At 36.3% G+C, this 17,763-nt stretch overlaps 2 protein-coding genes across 2 annotated transcripts; one reads left to right on the top strand and one right to left on the bottom strand.

Moving 5' to 3' along the window:
* Positions 1-85: 85 nt before the first annotated feature.
* si:ch211-66i15.4 (uncharacterized protein LOC560315 homolog) lies at positions 86-4,899 on the bottom strand. Its single transcript, XM_051096800.1, has 7 exons — positions 4,825-4,899; positions 1,602-1,725; positions 1,384-1,520; positions 1,201-1,299; positions 996-1,123; positions 410-527; positions 86-266 (listed from the first exon to the last, which is right to left on the bottom strand). The coding sequence occupies exons 1-7, from the start codon at positions 4,897-4,899 to the stop codon at positions 201-203; spliced, it is 747 nt and encodes a 248-aa protein (XP_050952757.1). The 3' UTR covers positions 86-200.
* Positions 4,900-10,519: 5,620 nt separating this feature from the next.
* LOC127155155 (L-rhamnose-binding lectin CSL3-like) lies at positions 10,520-12,468 on the top strand. Its single transcript, XM_051097199.1, has 9 exons — positions 10,520-10,573; positions 10,658-10,681; positions 10,826-10,891; positions 10,965-11,100; positions 11,204-11,313; positions 11,445-11,489; positions 11,750-11,867; positions 11,972-12,081; positions 12,302-12,468. Coding segments are annotated over exons 1-9 (642 nt in total). The 5' UTR covers positions 10,520-10,542; the 3' UTR covers positions 12,304-12,468.
* The last annotated feature ends 5,295 nt before the right edge of the window (positions 12,469-17,763 follow it).

The following is a 17,763-nucleotide window of genomic DNA, read 5'->3' as shown; positions in this document are numbered from 1 at the left end:
GATCCCTCTTATTTTGGTAAAATAATTAACATTTTGCAGATTCTGCAAGGTGTATGTAAACTTTTGACCTCAGCTGTACATGACACCTCAAAAACATGGTTTCAAACTGGACATGTTATGAAATGGAAATGGGAAAACTTGTGTTTTAAAGCTTTAATGTTTGTATACATTGAAAATCACATTACATTTTTGTAGTAGCATCAGTAAAACAAGCTTAGATATGCCACCCTGTTCCTCTGTTTCCTAAACTCTTTGTCATGGATGAGCTGCATGGACACAAAACACATCACAAGTTAAAAATGGAGGGGGAAAAAAACTATATCAGTTAAGAAAAACATTTTAACTGTGCATGTACTTGTTTTGTTTCTTTGAATTGTAATTTGTAGAAGAATGTCAGGCGTATCCGTACCTCTGTACGCAGTGCTCGTTTCTCCAGTGATGGCACTTTTGACCAGTCTGGAGAGCCGAATTTCATAGGCCATAACACTTTTTTGCTTTGGATGGTGTCATGAACATATGCCCCTGGACTAAAAAAGGGATATACACTGAAAATCTGCGATTCAAGTAATTTAAACCTGGAATTAAATGTTTTAAGATGTTCTTGCATATACTGAAATGCTTTCCCAATCCAACCGATTAGTACAGCCCAAAACATGACAACAATTGACCATTTTCAGCAGCATTAATCAGCAAAATTAGCAAGTTTTGTTCGGTTCAGTGGCATTGTTTATGTTTACTGCTGCCAACATGGCGATTGATGACATGTTGTGAAAACACTCTATAACGTAAGTCTTTCATGGGGTTACTACATATTTTAGGAGACATCATTTATGTTTTATTAAGCCATACAAGTCTTAATACCTGGGGTTCTCTATAAGGGCAATGCAGGCCCTGCAGTCAAAAATTGAGAACTACCAGCTTACCAGGTTTTTTATTACCAGAACACACATTTATTACCAGATACACTCATAGTCAAATGGTAAAAATAATCATACCCAGGGCCGGAGTCCGTATTTGAGGGTCTTAATTTTACAGTGGTACTATTGAAAGGTGCTTTTCCAGGTGGACACACTTTAAACCGAGTCCAGTCTTGTTGGTATTTTTGTGGTGAAGGGGTGGCCGTCTATAAAAACAGGTAATGCATTAAAATAAAATAAATGGTTGTGATGTTACCTTAAAAACACATAAAACTGTAGCTACCTTAACTGGAGGCAGAAAGCGTGGTGCAGTACGTGCCCCTAAAACATATCCCCTCTTACTCTCAGGTCTGTGTTGGAGCTCATATATAAGACTGCCCACCTGGAAACTGCTAAGTTAGGTAAAAAGAATAACACGTTCGACGACTTATAAGTTTTTACCTGCTCTGCCTTCCTGCGTACTCACCGTGTGGTTGTCGTAACATCCGGGTCCTAGTTCACTGGAACCGTAGAGCGCAAGCATTTCATTGCCCATGCGATCACGCGCGAAGTGTGTTGGAAACATGAGACGTTCCTGGCAGCTGCCGAACGCGACCCATGGAGCTAGAAAGTTGATAAAAACAAACGGTGAAATTCACTTTTGAAGGCAAACAATGTAGTTTTGTCCGGTTATGGATAAATTACCTGCGCCCCGTGTCGTCATAGCGTCCTGATGTTTACTGGTTGTCATGGTATCCAGGTGCAAACGAATGCTGATGATGTGGATCAAATGGAATTCCGATGTATTCGGAAGTTGTGCAGATAAGCACTAGGCTATAATTCGATCAAGCAAAAATGAATTTAATTTGTAAACGAGATTAATTAATTAAGAGATAAATGAATTATGTAATGTTATATTAAAACATTGGTAAAGTAAATAGTAAAGCAAACGATGACGTCTGATAAATAGCGTATCAGGAACTGTGACACAAAAAGAACTGGTGTAACAGGCAAAGGCCTACAGTATTTAGAGTTTCTCCAGAAAGCATTTGGAAAGTTAAGTTGCATTCAAATGAATGAAAGTTGATGTTCCAACATCAGTTTTGAACAATATATATATAAATATTTTTTTTTTGTGAATTGATTTGCTTAAAAAGTGCTATAGTCTATTTCTTTCAAATAAATTCTTTTTGACTTGGTTTACAGTCTAATTTAGCGACATTCACACATTTTAGGTGTGGCTGTAGACACATGATGAATCAATAATACAAATGTGCACAGTTTGTGCAGTTGAAGTGCAATCACTTAGATCTAAAATTCTGATTAAGACATATTGTTTGCAAAAACTATAAGTAACATCTTCACAATATGAAGAAACATCTGTGGTCAAAGTATGAATGTGTATGAATAACCAGGAGAGCAAGGAGAACTCCATTTCCAGAACAACAATTTCCAAATAATTTACTCACCCCCTTGTCATCCAAGATGTTTGTGTCTAAAGATGTTCAGTCGTAAAGAAATTATGGTTTTTGAGAAAAGCATTTAATTTTCCTTGCACGATGCTCCAGCAAGGCCAGCAAGGTATTTTTCTCCATATAATGGACTTCAATGGTACCCCAAATTTTTAATATGCAAATAGCAGTTTAAATGCAGCTTCAAAGGGCTCTGCGGAAGAAGGGTCTTATCTAGCGAAACGATCTGTCATTTTTTTCTAAAAATAAAAATTTGTATACTTTTTAAGCACAAAAGCTTGTGTAGCACTAGCTCTGGGATGCACGTCTACAACGCTACGTACTGCAGAACACATCGAAAGGTTACGTGTGACGTAGATGGAACTACAGACCCAGTGTTTACAAATCGAACGTGCAAAGACTAAGGAAGTGGAAATAAAAAGTCAACTGCTGTTTACAAACAAAAAGGTACAACAATGTTGGACCATTCTGAAGTTGTAGGAGAAAATGAGATGTAGTTTTTCGCCATATCCTATCTTTTTGAGCTGAAGTACACACAAAACGGAGGTGGAGTTCTCCTTTAAGAGTTGTTGTGACAGAACTGTGTTAGTGTAACTCCAGAAACCAGATTGGAAAACACTTTGCCCAGGATGACCACAAAAAGTTGGGTCTTAAAGGTGATCAGACATATGATGAATAAAATGGTAAAATGGGATAATATCGATTCATAAAACATTTGCAAGATAAGATAACAATTTACTAAAGATTTGTTATCTGTTTTTTTACAGGTGATAATGGATCTCTCTTTACTATAAATACCATGTGCACGTGTCTACTCTAGAACTTTCCTTCTGTTCACACGTTCGACAGTACTGATTTAGAATTTAACTTCAATGATTTTAAATGTTCAGTTTAATGCTTCAACTGTTTTTTTTATTTTTTTATTTTGACTTTCAGTGCTGCTCTTTCTATGTCAACATGGTAAGAATGGCAGTTGACTAATGTATAAAGTACCTCATTAAATAAAAAAGATTTTCAAGTACAGAACAAAATTAAGGAATTTTATTTTTCATTTATTTATTTATTTTTTATATACACTATATTGCCAAAAGTATTCGCTCACCTGCCTTGACTCGCATATGAATTTAAGTGACATCCCATTCCTAATCTGTGAGGTTCAATATGACGTCGGTCTACACTTTGCAGCTATAACAGCTTTAACTCTTCTGGGAAGGCTGTCCACAAGGTTTAGGAGTGTGTTTATGGGAATTTTTGACCATTCTTCCAGAAGCGCATTTGTGAGGTCACACACTGATGTCGGACAAGCCTGGCTCTCAGTCTCTGCTCTAATTCATCCCAAAGGTGTTCTATCGGGTTGAGGTCAGGAGCATGGAATTGTCCAAAATGTCTTGGTATGCTGAAGCATTCAGAGTTCCTTTCACTGGGACTAAGGAGCCAAGCCCAGCTTCTGAAAAACAACCCCACACCATAATCCCCCCCTCCACCAAACTTTACACTTGGCACAATGCAGTCAGACAAGTACCATTCTCCTGGTAACCATCAGTTTACGTGGCCTACCACTTCGTGGCTGATTTGCTGTCGTTCCCAAACGCTTCCATGTTCTTATAATACAGCTGACAGTTGACTGTGTAATATTTAGGAGCGAGGAAATTTCACGACTGGACTTGTTGCACAGGTGGCATCCTATCACAGTTCCATGCTGGAATTCACTGAGCTCCTGAAAGCGACCCATTCTTTCACAAATGTTTGTAAAAACAGTCTGCATGCCCAGTTCCTTGATTTTATACACCTGTGGCCATGGAAGTGATTGGAACACCTGATTCCGATTATTTGGATGGGTGAGCGAATACTTTTGGCAATATAGTGTATATATACACTACCGTTCAAAAGTTTGGGGTCAGTAAGACTTGTAATAGTCTTTAAAGAAGTCTCTTATGCTCATCAAGGCTGCATTTATTTGATTAAAAATATAGAAAAAAAACAGTAATATTGCAAAATGTTTTTACAATATAAAATAATGTTTTTTATTTTAACATACTTTAAAATAGAATTTATTCCTGTGATGAAAAGCTGAATTTTTATCAGCTGTTACTCCAGTCTTAAGTGTCACATGATCCTTCAGAAATCATTCTAATATGCAGATTTATTATTAGAATGATCAGTGTTGGATAATATCAACAGTTGTGCTGCCAAATATTTTTTGGAACCTGTGATTTTTTTTTTTCAGGACAGGATTCTTTCATGAATAACAAGTTTAAAAGTACAGTGTTTATTCAAAATATAAATATTTTATAACAATGTAAATTATTTATTATTAACTTTTAATAAACTCTTAATTATTAACTTAATACATCCTTGGTGAATAAAAGTATTAATTTCTTTAAAAAAAAAAAAAAAAAAAAAAAAAGAAACAATAAAAATGTACTGACTCCAAACTTTTGAACGGTAGTGTATACCTGTGAAGGGGGGATTGAATCCCGAATCTCCCTACGAACCGGGAACACTGTCCCGAGATCGAGTGGAAAAGACATGCCGGGGATCAGGCAAGGGCCTATGATAAATGGGCGTAAGTGTTTTTGGATATTTCTTGAAGGAAATACAGCACTTGCCCCTTGTAGGATCCTAACTGGTTAATCACTACCCGTTAGTGGAACTTTTTTTCCCATTGTTGTAACACTTCGGCTGGCAACAGTAGTTACTTGGTAACTATTAGCGTGGAAAGTGATTGGATATACAGTACTGATCACACTGTATTTCTTGGATAACATCAGCGTAAACTTATTTTGTGGGAATAATAATAATAAAAAATGGAAATAAATAACAATAATAATCACATATTTGTGATTTTTTTTTCCCAATTGTTACTGCATGTTGATATATTGTGACATAAAAGAAGGTGCTTTAGAGGCGACCCAAATACAGTTTGGCGAGAGCCCAAAAGAAATAAGAACATAAGCTAAGCATAAGATAAGAATAAGAAATAGATAAGCACCCAAACAAAAGAAGGTGATTTAGCAGTGATCAGAGCGTTAAGTCTTGTGTGAGCCGAAATATAGGACCATCACCCACAGTCACAATGCGATACATGTACTACAAATGAGGTTGAGCAATAGAGTGCAGAAAATTTATACTGCTTACTAACCGCTAATACTAACTCCTAAAAGTGGGGGGTTCAGTATCGAGACCGCTACCAGGGGAAACACCAGTTGAGTTTATGTACAGAAATAGTCAGGGATTTTATACCAAACCATATGTCAGTAATATGGCAGGATGGTCAGAAAAATGAAACCGCAAATTGAAACACCGTATCCACGAGAGGGTTCATTTACAGATCATGGCATGCAGTTGGCTATAAGTCAAAGAAGGATGGGGCGATCCTAATTGGGATTACAGCTATATGACTAAGAGTTATGGTATCTGGAAAGATATGAAACGAGTTTGGGACCAGGGCCCAGAGAGGAAACAAGTGGCTGCTTATGTGGCAAGACAAAACTGCCCCACAGGGGATAAAAACCCACCCTACTGGATGCTGAACCTACTGTACATTTCAAAGAGCTTGAACTACGTCAGAAATACAATAGAACAGGGAATTCAGGGAGTTAACAGGGAGTTAACTCTCTGGGATTTGTCGTGACGTGCTGCATCCAGTGTAGACGTTGGGCACGTTTTAGATGCTAACATTAGCTAAAATGTAGGTGAGAGTAACGTTCGGTGGCTGCAGTCGGGGGACGAGTGAACAAAAGTGCAGCCGAGACGTGGATCAGGTGATTAAAGCCAACTACAGGCAGTCTGATCGCACAACATGCACTTATAGAATACCACCTGGCTGCACCTCAAACAGACAATGGAAAATCCCTCCATATTATGTCCACTTGGTAGGATTAACAATAGCAGAGAAAAAAAAAAACAGTTTGATTGCAGTCTAATTTTGTGCAAGAAAAATATCATTTTTATGTCAATGAAATATTAAAGCTGTTCTCAAGATCTTGTCTTTGTCTGGCCAGGTGTGATGGAAGAAAGAGCTGTTCTGTTCCTGCATCGAACTCAGTTTTCTCTGATCCTTGTGCTTGGACTTATAAATATATCCAAATATCCATAAAATATATCCAAAATATGCCCATAAAGGTAAATTTTAAAGTTGGTTATTAATCCAAAAATGATTTTACTTCACACGCTATGTAGATATAACAAATAATAATCGTTGGTTTTTTTACTTTTCATAAGATGCATTGCGAAGAAGCCAAATAAGTACTTCAGATTCTGTCCATGCAGATCCCGTCCTGGTGTCCATAAGTACCTGGAAGTGATACGACCATGTATAATTAAGTGTCTACCCTGTTACATAAATGTATTTGATATGTTCTGGGTGAAAACGAAACAGATTTTATTAAAGATAAAGTTATAGATGTAGTTGCTGCTAATCTTGTTTTTGGTCTGGAAAATATCAATTCACTCTCCAGTGATTTGTTTCAGTGAGACAAAACAATAAATTAAAATATGGGTTTAGAATGAAAACGTAAGATCAAAACAAACCTGTAATTTCACAGCTTACATATTTATTAGGCAAGCTTTAATGATCACGTGTCAACAACAAGTGAAAATAATGGGAAGTAAAATGTCTCAGAAAGTAAAATGTGGGCTATCATGAATGTAGCAGTGCAAAAAGAAAAAGAGAAAGTGTAGTATAATGGACTACTTGCACAACTACTTTGCCGCGTTCTACGCCGCTCGGGAGTTTCCGGTTAGCCACCTACGTACAGACAGTTTGTCATGAGAACACAGATTATTGCTACACAAAAACAAAAAAACAATTAATCATATTCTCTGCGTTAACATGAATAATATTCAACCTGCTGAAATGTTATTTGTGTGCATTCGTAATATATAAATATATTTCCCCACTAACCTAAAATTCCAATAGGGTCTGGCTGCAGACACACTTGCATTTTCAGACGTGCCACTTCCTCAGGCACCAGCACTTCTGGAAGACTTTTTTTATTTGTATTTTATTTTATTTATTTATTTATTATTATTATTTAATTGAACATCTCAGCATTGTACAACAGTAGCCAGGTGGTGAAGATAAGAAAAAAGAAACTAAATTACAGTGTCACTCGCAATCGTCACTTGCACTCTCTGCTACCTGCGACGTCACTTGCAATCCACACAAATCGTGCATGTTGCCAATGGAGACAAGACACTGTGGTGGTTAAATGATTAAAACGAATTTATTAGCAAAATGTACAGGGTCCTGCAAGTCATCTGTAGGAGATAAAGACAAGACCTGCAAATCCGTGGCCACAGAACGGCAGAATATGAACGCAATGCGCAAAGTCTCTCAGCGTTTTTCTCCGGAAGAAAACCAGGAGATGTCAACTTCCAAAACAATCATTCACATATAATGTACTCACCCCCTTGTCATCCAAGATGTTCATGTCTTTCTTTCTTCAGTCGTAAACAAATTATGTTTTTTGAGGAAAACATTTCTGCATTTTTCTCCATATAATGGACTGCTATGGTGCCCCGATTTTGAACTTCCAAAAGGCAGTTTAAATGCGGCTTCAGACGATCCCAAATGCGGTTGTAAACGATCCCAGCCGAGGAGGGTCTTATCTAGCGAAACGATCGGTTATTTTCATTAAAAAAATACAATTTAAATACTTTTTAATCTCAAACGCTCATCTTGCCTTTTATCTCCATGAACTCTGTGTATTCTGACTCAAGACATCGTTTTTTCTTCAAAAATCAGTTCAAAAATCATCCTACATCGCTGCAGAAGTACCGACCCAGTATTTGCAACGTAAACATGCAAAGAAGATCAAACACCCTTAACAAAAAAGGTAAAACAGCGATATAGGACGATTTCGAAGTTGAGGAGGAACGTTTTACGACATACCCTAACTGTCACGAACCGGAACAAAAACAGTCCAAGCAGAGTAAGACAAGACGAGCGTTTGGCATTAAAAAGTATATAAATTGTATTCTTTTTTATTAAAATAACCAATCGTTATGCTACATAAGACCCTTCTTTCTCGGCTGGGATCGTTCAAAACCGCATTTGGGATCACTTGACGCCGCATTTAAACTGTATTTTGGAAGTTCAAAATCGGGGCACCATAGCAGTCCATTATATGGAAAAAACGCTGAAATGTTTTCATAACATAATTTCTTTACAACTGAAAAAAGAAAGACATGAACATCTTGGATGACAAGGGGGTGAGTAAATTATTTGTAAATTGTTGTTCTGGAAGTGGATTTCACCTTTAACACTTAATATGGCTTAATGTATTAAGATAGTGTTATTAAAAGATTAAATTCGATATACAGTTTATCAATATAATGTATATGTATATAGTGTTTTCCTCCACAAAACGTGGCATAATGTGGACTAAGATGATAGACTAAACTTAATATGCTCCTCTTCATTATTAAAACAGCTACAGACAAGCGGGTGAGCCCAGAATACACGCAACGCCGTGTTTATTCATGTTTTCCCATAGAGAATAATCTCTACAGCCCTTTTATATCATTGTCTTTGTCCATTATGCTACATTATGCGTTTTAATATTGATTTTTTTTCGGGAGGAAAAGGTCTGTTTAACGCACTGTGTTCTGCTTGCCTATAAAGAATTGGTCCTTTTAATATCACTTAATGCATTTCTTATTGCGCGTTCAAATCTGCTGGTATATAGTTTGTCAACAATAAGGTTTATACTGAATTTGGTCTTTATCACCTTAGTCCGTTTTGCCACATTAAGGGTTTGTTAGGCAAGTAGGTATAAAGTGAACGTTTGAAAGCTTTTTCTTTTGTTTTGAGGTGATTTTTGTAGGATTCTCTGTCTATTAGACACACTTTTATCTGCGTAAGTATAATTATAATGTTGTTGAACATCAAACTAAAGAGAAATAAAACACCATCTATTCTGAAAGGAAACTCAGCACCAACCTCATTAACTGAGAACAAGCAAGAGATCTGGTCAGAGAACAACGCAAGAGTTGTCTTTATTTCAATTTTTATTTCTTTTGTAACAATTTGTCTACAATAAAAATGAATTTTGTGCACTAAAACATATTTATCTGACTTTTACTGACAGCCTGGAATCCACTTAGTCACAACAACCAAGAGATTCCTGAAGAGAAAAATACACACGTTTATACTTTGGAGATCATTTTAAAATAAATAATGTAGTTGTTTGCATGTGCATTTTTACTAAATCATTGGTAAAGTAAGTGTAGTAAAGCAAACAATACCTCATAAACAGCATGTCAAGAACAGAGACAGAAAGAGGCCTAGAAAGCATTTGGAAAGTTAAGTCACACTTCAAATGAATGAAAGCCATTGCATTAAATGACAACATACAAATCAAAACACGTGATGCTACATCTGGTGATGTCAGGTGATTGTAGTGGATGTATAAAGTCTGTATTCCTCCAGTTCACAAGGGGGTACACATGTTCTAACATAAATTTTGAGCAATATATGTAAATAGTTTTGTCATTTAAAACCTAAAAAACCCTTTTTTGTGAATTGTTTTGCTTGAAAAGTGCTATAGCCTATTTCTTTAAAATGAATTGTGTGGCTGTACTAACGATACAAATTTGCACATAGTTTGTGCAGTTAAAATTTAGATTAAGACATACTGTCTGCAAAAACTAGAAGTAACCTTGTCTGACACAAACTGCTAGATGATGAAACATCTCTGGTGGTCAAAGTATGAATGAGTAAGCTCTCAAGATGCCTGCCCATCTTATCATATTTTAACATGCACCAAAACATGACAGAACTCATGGAACCTGCCTTTCACAACTATAGATTTGTCAGCACAAATAAGAATAGGCTGTTCATCAAGTCATTAATGCAACCTGGTTTAATGTGTGGTTTTTGTAATGGGTTAAGTTTTCCCTATAGCTTATCCATGCTAAAAAGTGTTGTTTTATGTGATCATGCTGTGATCCTTATAACAGCGTTCCCATTCTTTTATGAACACCAGCTTCAGGTACTTTGAAGAAGCGTGGGAACCCTGTTTGATCTAAAATTTTAAATCAAGATTAAGTGCAACTGTAATTTCCTCTTTTGTTATCTATAGACTACTATGATGACAGATCTGCTGTGAATGTTATAAATACCATCTGCACATAAATGTAGCATTTTACAGGAAAACAAGTCATCTACCATGATGGTGCAAAGGCTAAGTGGTATCACTTGTAAGTACTGTTTTTTGGTCTTTGATTCAATTTGTTAGATTCAGTATTTTCAATACAGTATTTGTTTCTTTTTGATGTTTACAGTCCTGCTGTTGCTGTGTCAACATGGTAAGATGTGCATTAATATACAATGCAGTTAAATCTAAAAAAGCCAAACTTTTCAATAATTTTATTTCAATATTTTTTGTAATATTTCAAGAAATTTTACTTTTTACATTTTTAAAATTTTTACTAATTTTGTCACCTAAACAGCATGTGCAAATGTTAAACCAAAACAGGCAGTGGCCTGTCAAGAAGGAAATGCGTATCTCACATGTGGTGAGTAATCTAGACTCACATACGGTTTGTTTAAACTTAGCAATGATTCTCATGGTCTTTTTACGTGTGTAAGACTCTGGATTCATACATATCCTGGATGCCAACTATGGACGGACTGATATATCAACTTGCTCAGAAGGAAAACCACTTCAGCAGATCTCAAATGTTTACTGCTACCAAGAAACATCCTTCCGTACGATGAGTGTTAGGTAGGATTAACTGATAGCAGAGAAAATTGTATTACTTTGCAAGAGCAGGAAAAATTTTTAACCCTTTTGTATCTTCAAGTACTTGTCATTGTCCCTGAATCAGGTGTAATGGAAAAAGAAGCTGTACTGTTGATGCAGAGAACTCAGTTTTCTCCGATCCTTGTTCTTCGACTTTTAAGTACCTGAAAGTGTCTTATGAGTGTCGCCAACTGCGTAAGTCAATGGATTGATCACATCATTTTCAACCTAAATTTTAAAGTTGACAATTAATCTTAACAATCTTGGTAAATCCTTTTGATAATATTACTGACCCTTGTTCCTTTTTTCCACCTAAATAATTTTAGAACAAAGCATAACTTGTGAAAATTTCCAAAGTGTCATTGCCTGTGGTAAGAATTATCTCACTTATTTTTACGCATATGTTTACTCCTTAGGTGTCAGATCAGTAGTGAAAAGCAGTTATCAGTCTCATTAATAACCAAACTGTGTGTGTGAATGTAACCAGCTCAATAAAAAAAAATTGTGATAATTTTCACTCAGAAATAGCTGGTAAATTTTTACAAATAATTACATAGAAACAGCACATAACACATTTGATGAAATGCAAAGTTTTGAAATATAAAGACTGAAACAGTTTTTACTGTTTTAGACGGTGGCATTATTTCTATTCATCATGCCAATTATGGACGGCGGGATTCTGCAACCTGCCCCCATGCAACAGCAACATCAATCTGTTACTTTCCTCAGACCACTGGCATGCGTTCCAGGTAGAGCAGAAATATAATTTATTTAGACTAGAATCCTTTAAGAATCATACAATGCAAAATTAACAAAAATGAAATGCAATAAGATTTTTTTTTTTCTTTGTAAGGTGCAATGGAAAGAGGTCTTGTGATCTAGATGCTTCAAATCAGGTGTTCTCCAATCCATGTGGCAACGTCTATAAGTACCTGGAAGTGACGTATTCCTGCGCAAGAGTTTGTGAGTAAAAAACATTTATTCTTATCATTGACCTTTATTAATTAGAGTAATGGGAACTATATTAAACACAAATGGCAGTTTTTGATAAGTTGTCACAAGTCATTATTTTCTCTGAGGTCTGGATTGGTTTTTAAAACACCTTCTTAAAGTTGGTTCATTGTATGCTTTGACTCAATGAAAACTATATAACTATAACTATGCTTCTGTCTCACTGTCACAGAGCACAAGCTGCATCAGTCGGTATGGAGACAGCCTGGAAGAGCAGAAGCAGCACATCCTTTTCATTAGCACTGTTATTTCTGTTTCTCTTTTCTTTAAATTTGCTCTGAAACTGTTATTGCTAAAAGCTTTATACAAATAAATTGCATCTGAAATGAAATCTTCCTTCCCTCCTTCACACACACTGATGTCCTTTGAACAATCATATGACATGGCACAGCTTTTTATACAGTATGCAACAATGGGTTGATGCAAATGTTACTGTATATAACAAAACATATTATTGCTTAGAATAAAAAAATAGATGTCCATTTATGTTTTATAGGCTAAATAATTATAAAACTGATAAAAGCTTATACTTTCTTTTTAATTGTAATTTAGGCAGATCATTGACCTTATCAGATGCAGCAAGCATGCAGATAAACAATTGGGAATGCTTAACACTCAAGAACAACGTATTCAAACTATGAGGCGCCACGTAGGATTTAAACTTCGCTTATCAACACATACTATCAAACTCAGGTTGATTGCATCAAAAAGTCACCGCTATGCGTTTTACCACCTACACTACTGGAGCTGTGGTTCAGTAGGCATCTTTTTTAATGTTGACTATCCCAAAAAGAATGAAAATGCATGTTTGTATACATGTAAAGACATGAACAAATAAAAAAAAACCTTTGAAACCACGACCAGGGAGAAGGTTGATGAGCTGAATAAGATGTTGAATGGAAAAAATGCTTATTGTGTATTGGTGTGACTTTACGTGACTGTTCACACAACATGATCTGGAAAAGCCCTGGGAGTGTGAAACTATAGAATCATAAACAATTGCAATGCACAATAAACCAAGTTAACAATCAACAAAAGTTTATGATTAGTTCATGATCATGATTTTTTTTATTGCTACATCTGGATTATTTAAGCTTTAATTTAGTTAAATGTTTTCTTGTAAAATGCATTCCAATAATCTTATTATTTAACAGCAATATTTTATTTACATTTTTTGTGGTATTTATATGTCAGTGGTAAACATGGCCCTGTTTAGATGTTTTGCGCCCATCAAGTTATATACATCCGATTTATATACATTTATTTAATATTTATGCAATTAATTAATTTCAATTACAGAGTAAACATTTCATTGTATGTGGTTTTCTATATTAGGCGTCTCATTATCTTTTGATACAAAGCAAAAATAGATGGGTTATTTTTTTAACCCAATAGATGGGTTACACATATTGGGTCACTATGTTGGGTTATTTTCTTAAACGTTGGGATATTTTTTAAAACATCGTTGGGTTGTTTTTAATAATGACCCAGCATTGGGTTTAATTGGTTCCCGCGGCGACAGTTCAAATTTTAACGGACGACGGTGACTGACAACAGAAGAAGCTGCTGCTGCATCAGTATTCGGTAAGAAATTGGGTTTTGATAACTCTTATAATATTATACTTATAAGAAGAACAGAACGTGAAATGCACTTCAAAATTAAACTTTTGTTGTTGCATGTTTGTTTTTTAACGAAGTTGTAGTTTCCTTTAGTCAGTGTTTTGTAACGTTACTGCGGAGAATGAGCTCGATTGTAAATGAATGAATAACGTTACGTTAACGTTAACTTAGCTGTCCCAGTTAGGTCGCTAGCAGTAATAAAGTAAATAAAAAGTAGCAGAAAGTAGTAAAACTGTTTAGAGATGTATTACAGTAACCTAACGTTAATAATGTATGGTGAAATGTATATAGGACTACTTATGTTACTGAAATCACTGTCTACCATTACTACAGGTTTAGTATTATTTTACAGCTGATGAAGGGTTCCAGACGTACGGTTTCTGACTACAGTTTGTTTGGTCGCACTAATGATTATCACATTTAACTTTATATATGGGAAATGGCTAATGCTAAATGAGACATTGGTGTTCATTTGAACCGCGCCGCACGGACCATTCAACTTTAGTCCAGCATGTAAGGTTAGCTCAGCGGCAGCTCAGAGAGATGCACTCAAATTCGGCGAATTCTCTGTTTAGAAAAGTCTAAAATAATGAATTTTTCCCAAAAGAAAGACGTGATGGGAGAAAGGAAGATTTTCAAAGTTTCGAATCAATTAAACGAATTGCTTCTCAAAATGATTCACTGCTTCGAATCGTTCGTGACACAACGGCGACGCCTGCTGGTCAAAACAGGGCAAGCGTCAGTTGTTTGGAAAGCGAGTACTAATTGTAATAACACTAAAAGTGTTTTTATGGTTTATTTATATTGAATATTGTTATGCATATATTAGAATAGCCTCTAATTACAGCCATTTCTCTTATAAAGCTATGACAGATTTGCATGTTTTTTAAATGTGTACTAAATGTGTTTATACTTATTTTTAGACATTGGGTTCTTCAGTGAAGGGAAAACTACAACAGTGGAATCTCATACATTAAACATCCACATGCCGATTAACTAAAACATTTCAAGGTAAGTAAACTATTTATATTAGTGATCCATATACACTACCAGTCAAAAGTTTTTGGACAGCAAGATTTTAAATGTTTTTAAAGAATTCCCATCTCTATAAGCCTACATTTATTTGATCCAAAATACAGGATTTAAAATAACTGCTTTCTATTTGAATATATTTACATTCACAATTAAAATGTAATTGTCCAGTCTTTTCAAAGCTGAATTTTAAAATAGAAAGCAGTTATTTAAAATAGTAAAAATATTTCACAATATTACTGCTTTTACTGTATATATATAGTTTTTTTGTGAATTGCTTTGCTTAAAAAGTGCTATAGCCTAGTTCTTTTTAAATAAATTATTTTTGAGTTGGTTTACTATCTAATTTAGCGACATTCACACATTTTAGGTGTGGCTGTAGATACATGATGAACCAATAATACAAATGTGCACACAGTTTGTGCAGTTGAAGTGTAATCGCTTAGATCTAAAATTCTGATTAAGACATATTGTTTACAAAAACTAGAAGTAACTTTGTCTGAAACAAGCCACAATATGAAGAAACGTCTGTGGTCAAAGTATGAATGTGTATGAATGACCTTGACACTAAATGTTTGCTCGGAAATTGCTAGCACATTTTGCAAATAATTACACAATAACAGTATTACGAAGCAAGGGAGACGGGAAACGGACGGACCAGATTTACGACATAGAATTGAAAAAGAGCGGATTCCGGACGCTCCGAACGACAAACAATCCAGGGGAGTGGGGGCGAGGGTTGGAGGGCCAGGTCCATGTGGAGGACCTGGGGACTGAGGCAGGACCGGCAGAACAGGGTGAGCTAGGGACCACCACAGCAGGGCAGACGAGACCGAAAATCTTCACGACGGAGCAGAAGACCACCAGAACAGGACAGAAGACACCCATGGCGGAGCAGACAGAGCAGGTGCCCACCAGGGCAGAGCAGATGGAGCAGGAACCCACCAGAGCAGAGCTGACAGACCAGAAACCCACCAGGGCGGAGCCGACGAAGCAGAAGACCACCAGGGCGGAGCTGACAAAGCAGAAAACCACCAGTGCGGAACAGACACCCACAGCATGGACTAGGACCTGGGGAAAACAGGGACAGAAGAGGCAGACAGAGCAACAAAGAGAGAGGCAGGGAAAACAGTGGGCCTATTAACAGTCTCCGTAAGCATGACAGACAGGGCTAAAAGTTCATACACTGCCACCATCATCGTGACAGTACGGCAGAGACTTCAGTGATGGCCTCCATCACTGTAACAGGATGGGCTGAAAGTTCACCGATGGCCTCAATAGCCGTGACAGAACGGGCAGAGAGTTCTATGACGACCTCCATAGTCATTACAGGACGGGTAGAGAGTTCATTGACGGCCTCCATAGCCGTGACAGGACGGGCAGGGAGTTTGTTGGTGGACGCCACCCCCTTAGGAGGTTCTGCAGCAGGAGCTGCCACCTCCGGGTGCACTGGCACAGACTTGTGGACAGACGAGGCCTTGGAGCACAGTGTGCAACCCACACTTGCTAATCATGTTAGAAACATGTTAACAACATGCTAGTAGCATGTTAATCATGCTAGCAAAATGCTAGTAACTGGATAATCATGTTAGCAGCATGCTAATCATTTTAGAAACATGCTAACAACATGCTAGTAACATGCTAATCATGCTAACAACATGCTAGTAATTTGGTAACCATGCTAACAATGTGGTCGTTACATGCTAATCATACTGGAAACATGCTAACAACATGCTAGTAAGATGCTAAGCATGCTAACAACATGCTAGAAATTTGGTAACCATGCTAACAATGTGGTCGTTACATGCTAATCATGTTAGAAACATGCTAACAACATGCTAGTAACATGCTAAGCATGCTAGCAACATGCTAGAAACTTGCTAATCATGCTAGTAACATGCTAATCATGCTAGCAACATGTTAGTAACATGCTAATCATGATAAAAAAATGCTTGCAACATGCTAACCATTCTAACAAAATGCTAGTAACTTGGTAATCATGCTAGCAATGTGCTAGTTACATGCTAATCATACTAGAAACAGGATAACAACATGATAGTAACATGCTAATCATGCTACCAACATGCTAGTAACAATTTAAAATGGAAAGCCATTTTTTGTTGCCAAAGAGTATAAAACTGATTTTTGTTTTCTTCAAGAGACTCACAACATGAGGATGTGCCTTTTTGGAAATCCCAGTGGGCAAATGACATTTTTTGTTAACATGCTAACAGCTTGCTAATCATGCTAGAAACATGCTAGCAACCTGCTAATCATGTTAGAAAAATATTAGCAACATGCTAGTAAATTGTTAATCATGCTAGAATCATGTTAATGTTTTTATTCATGTTAATGTTTTTAGTATGTTTCCAGCATGACTAGCATGTTACTAGCATGCTAATCATACTAGAAACATGCTAACAAAATGCTAGTAACATGTTAATCATGCTAGCAACATGCTAGAAACATGCTAATCATGAAAGAAAAATGTTTGCAATGTGCTAGTAACATGCTAATCGTGCTAACAACATGCTAGTAACTTGGTAATCATGCTAGCAATGTGCTAGTTACATGCTAATCATACTAGAAACATGATAACAACATGATTATCCTGTTAGAAACATGCTAGCAACATGCTAATCATGCTAACAACGTGCTAGTAACTTGCTAATCATGCTATCAATACGCTAGTAACATGCTAATCATGCTAGCAACATGCCAATCATGTTAACAACATGCCAATCATGTTAACAACATGCTAGTAATATGCTAATCATGCTAGAAATATGTTAACAACAAGCTAGTAACATGTTAACCATGTTAGAAACATGCTAGTAACATGTTAATCATGCACGAAACATGCTAACAACATTCTAGTAACTTGCAAATTATGCTAACAACATTGTAAAAATACAAGCAACAAGCTAATCATGCTAAACCATATTAAATCATGTAAGCAATGTGTTAAATCATGCTAGCTGC

The sequence above is a fragment of the Labeo rohita genome, chromosome 23, assembly GCF_022985175.1.
Source record: "Labeo rohita strain BAU-BD-2019 chromosome 23, IGBB_LRoh.1.0, whole genome shotgun sequence".
NCBI classification, from domain to species: domain Eukaryota; kingdom Metazoa; phylum Chordata; class Actinopteri; order Cypriniformes; family Cyprinidae; genus Labeo; species Labeo rohita.
Note: the sequence above shows the minus strand (reverse complement) of the source record. Positions and strands in the feature narration are given on the sequence as shown.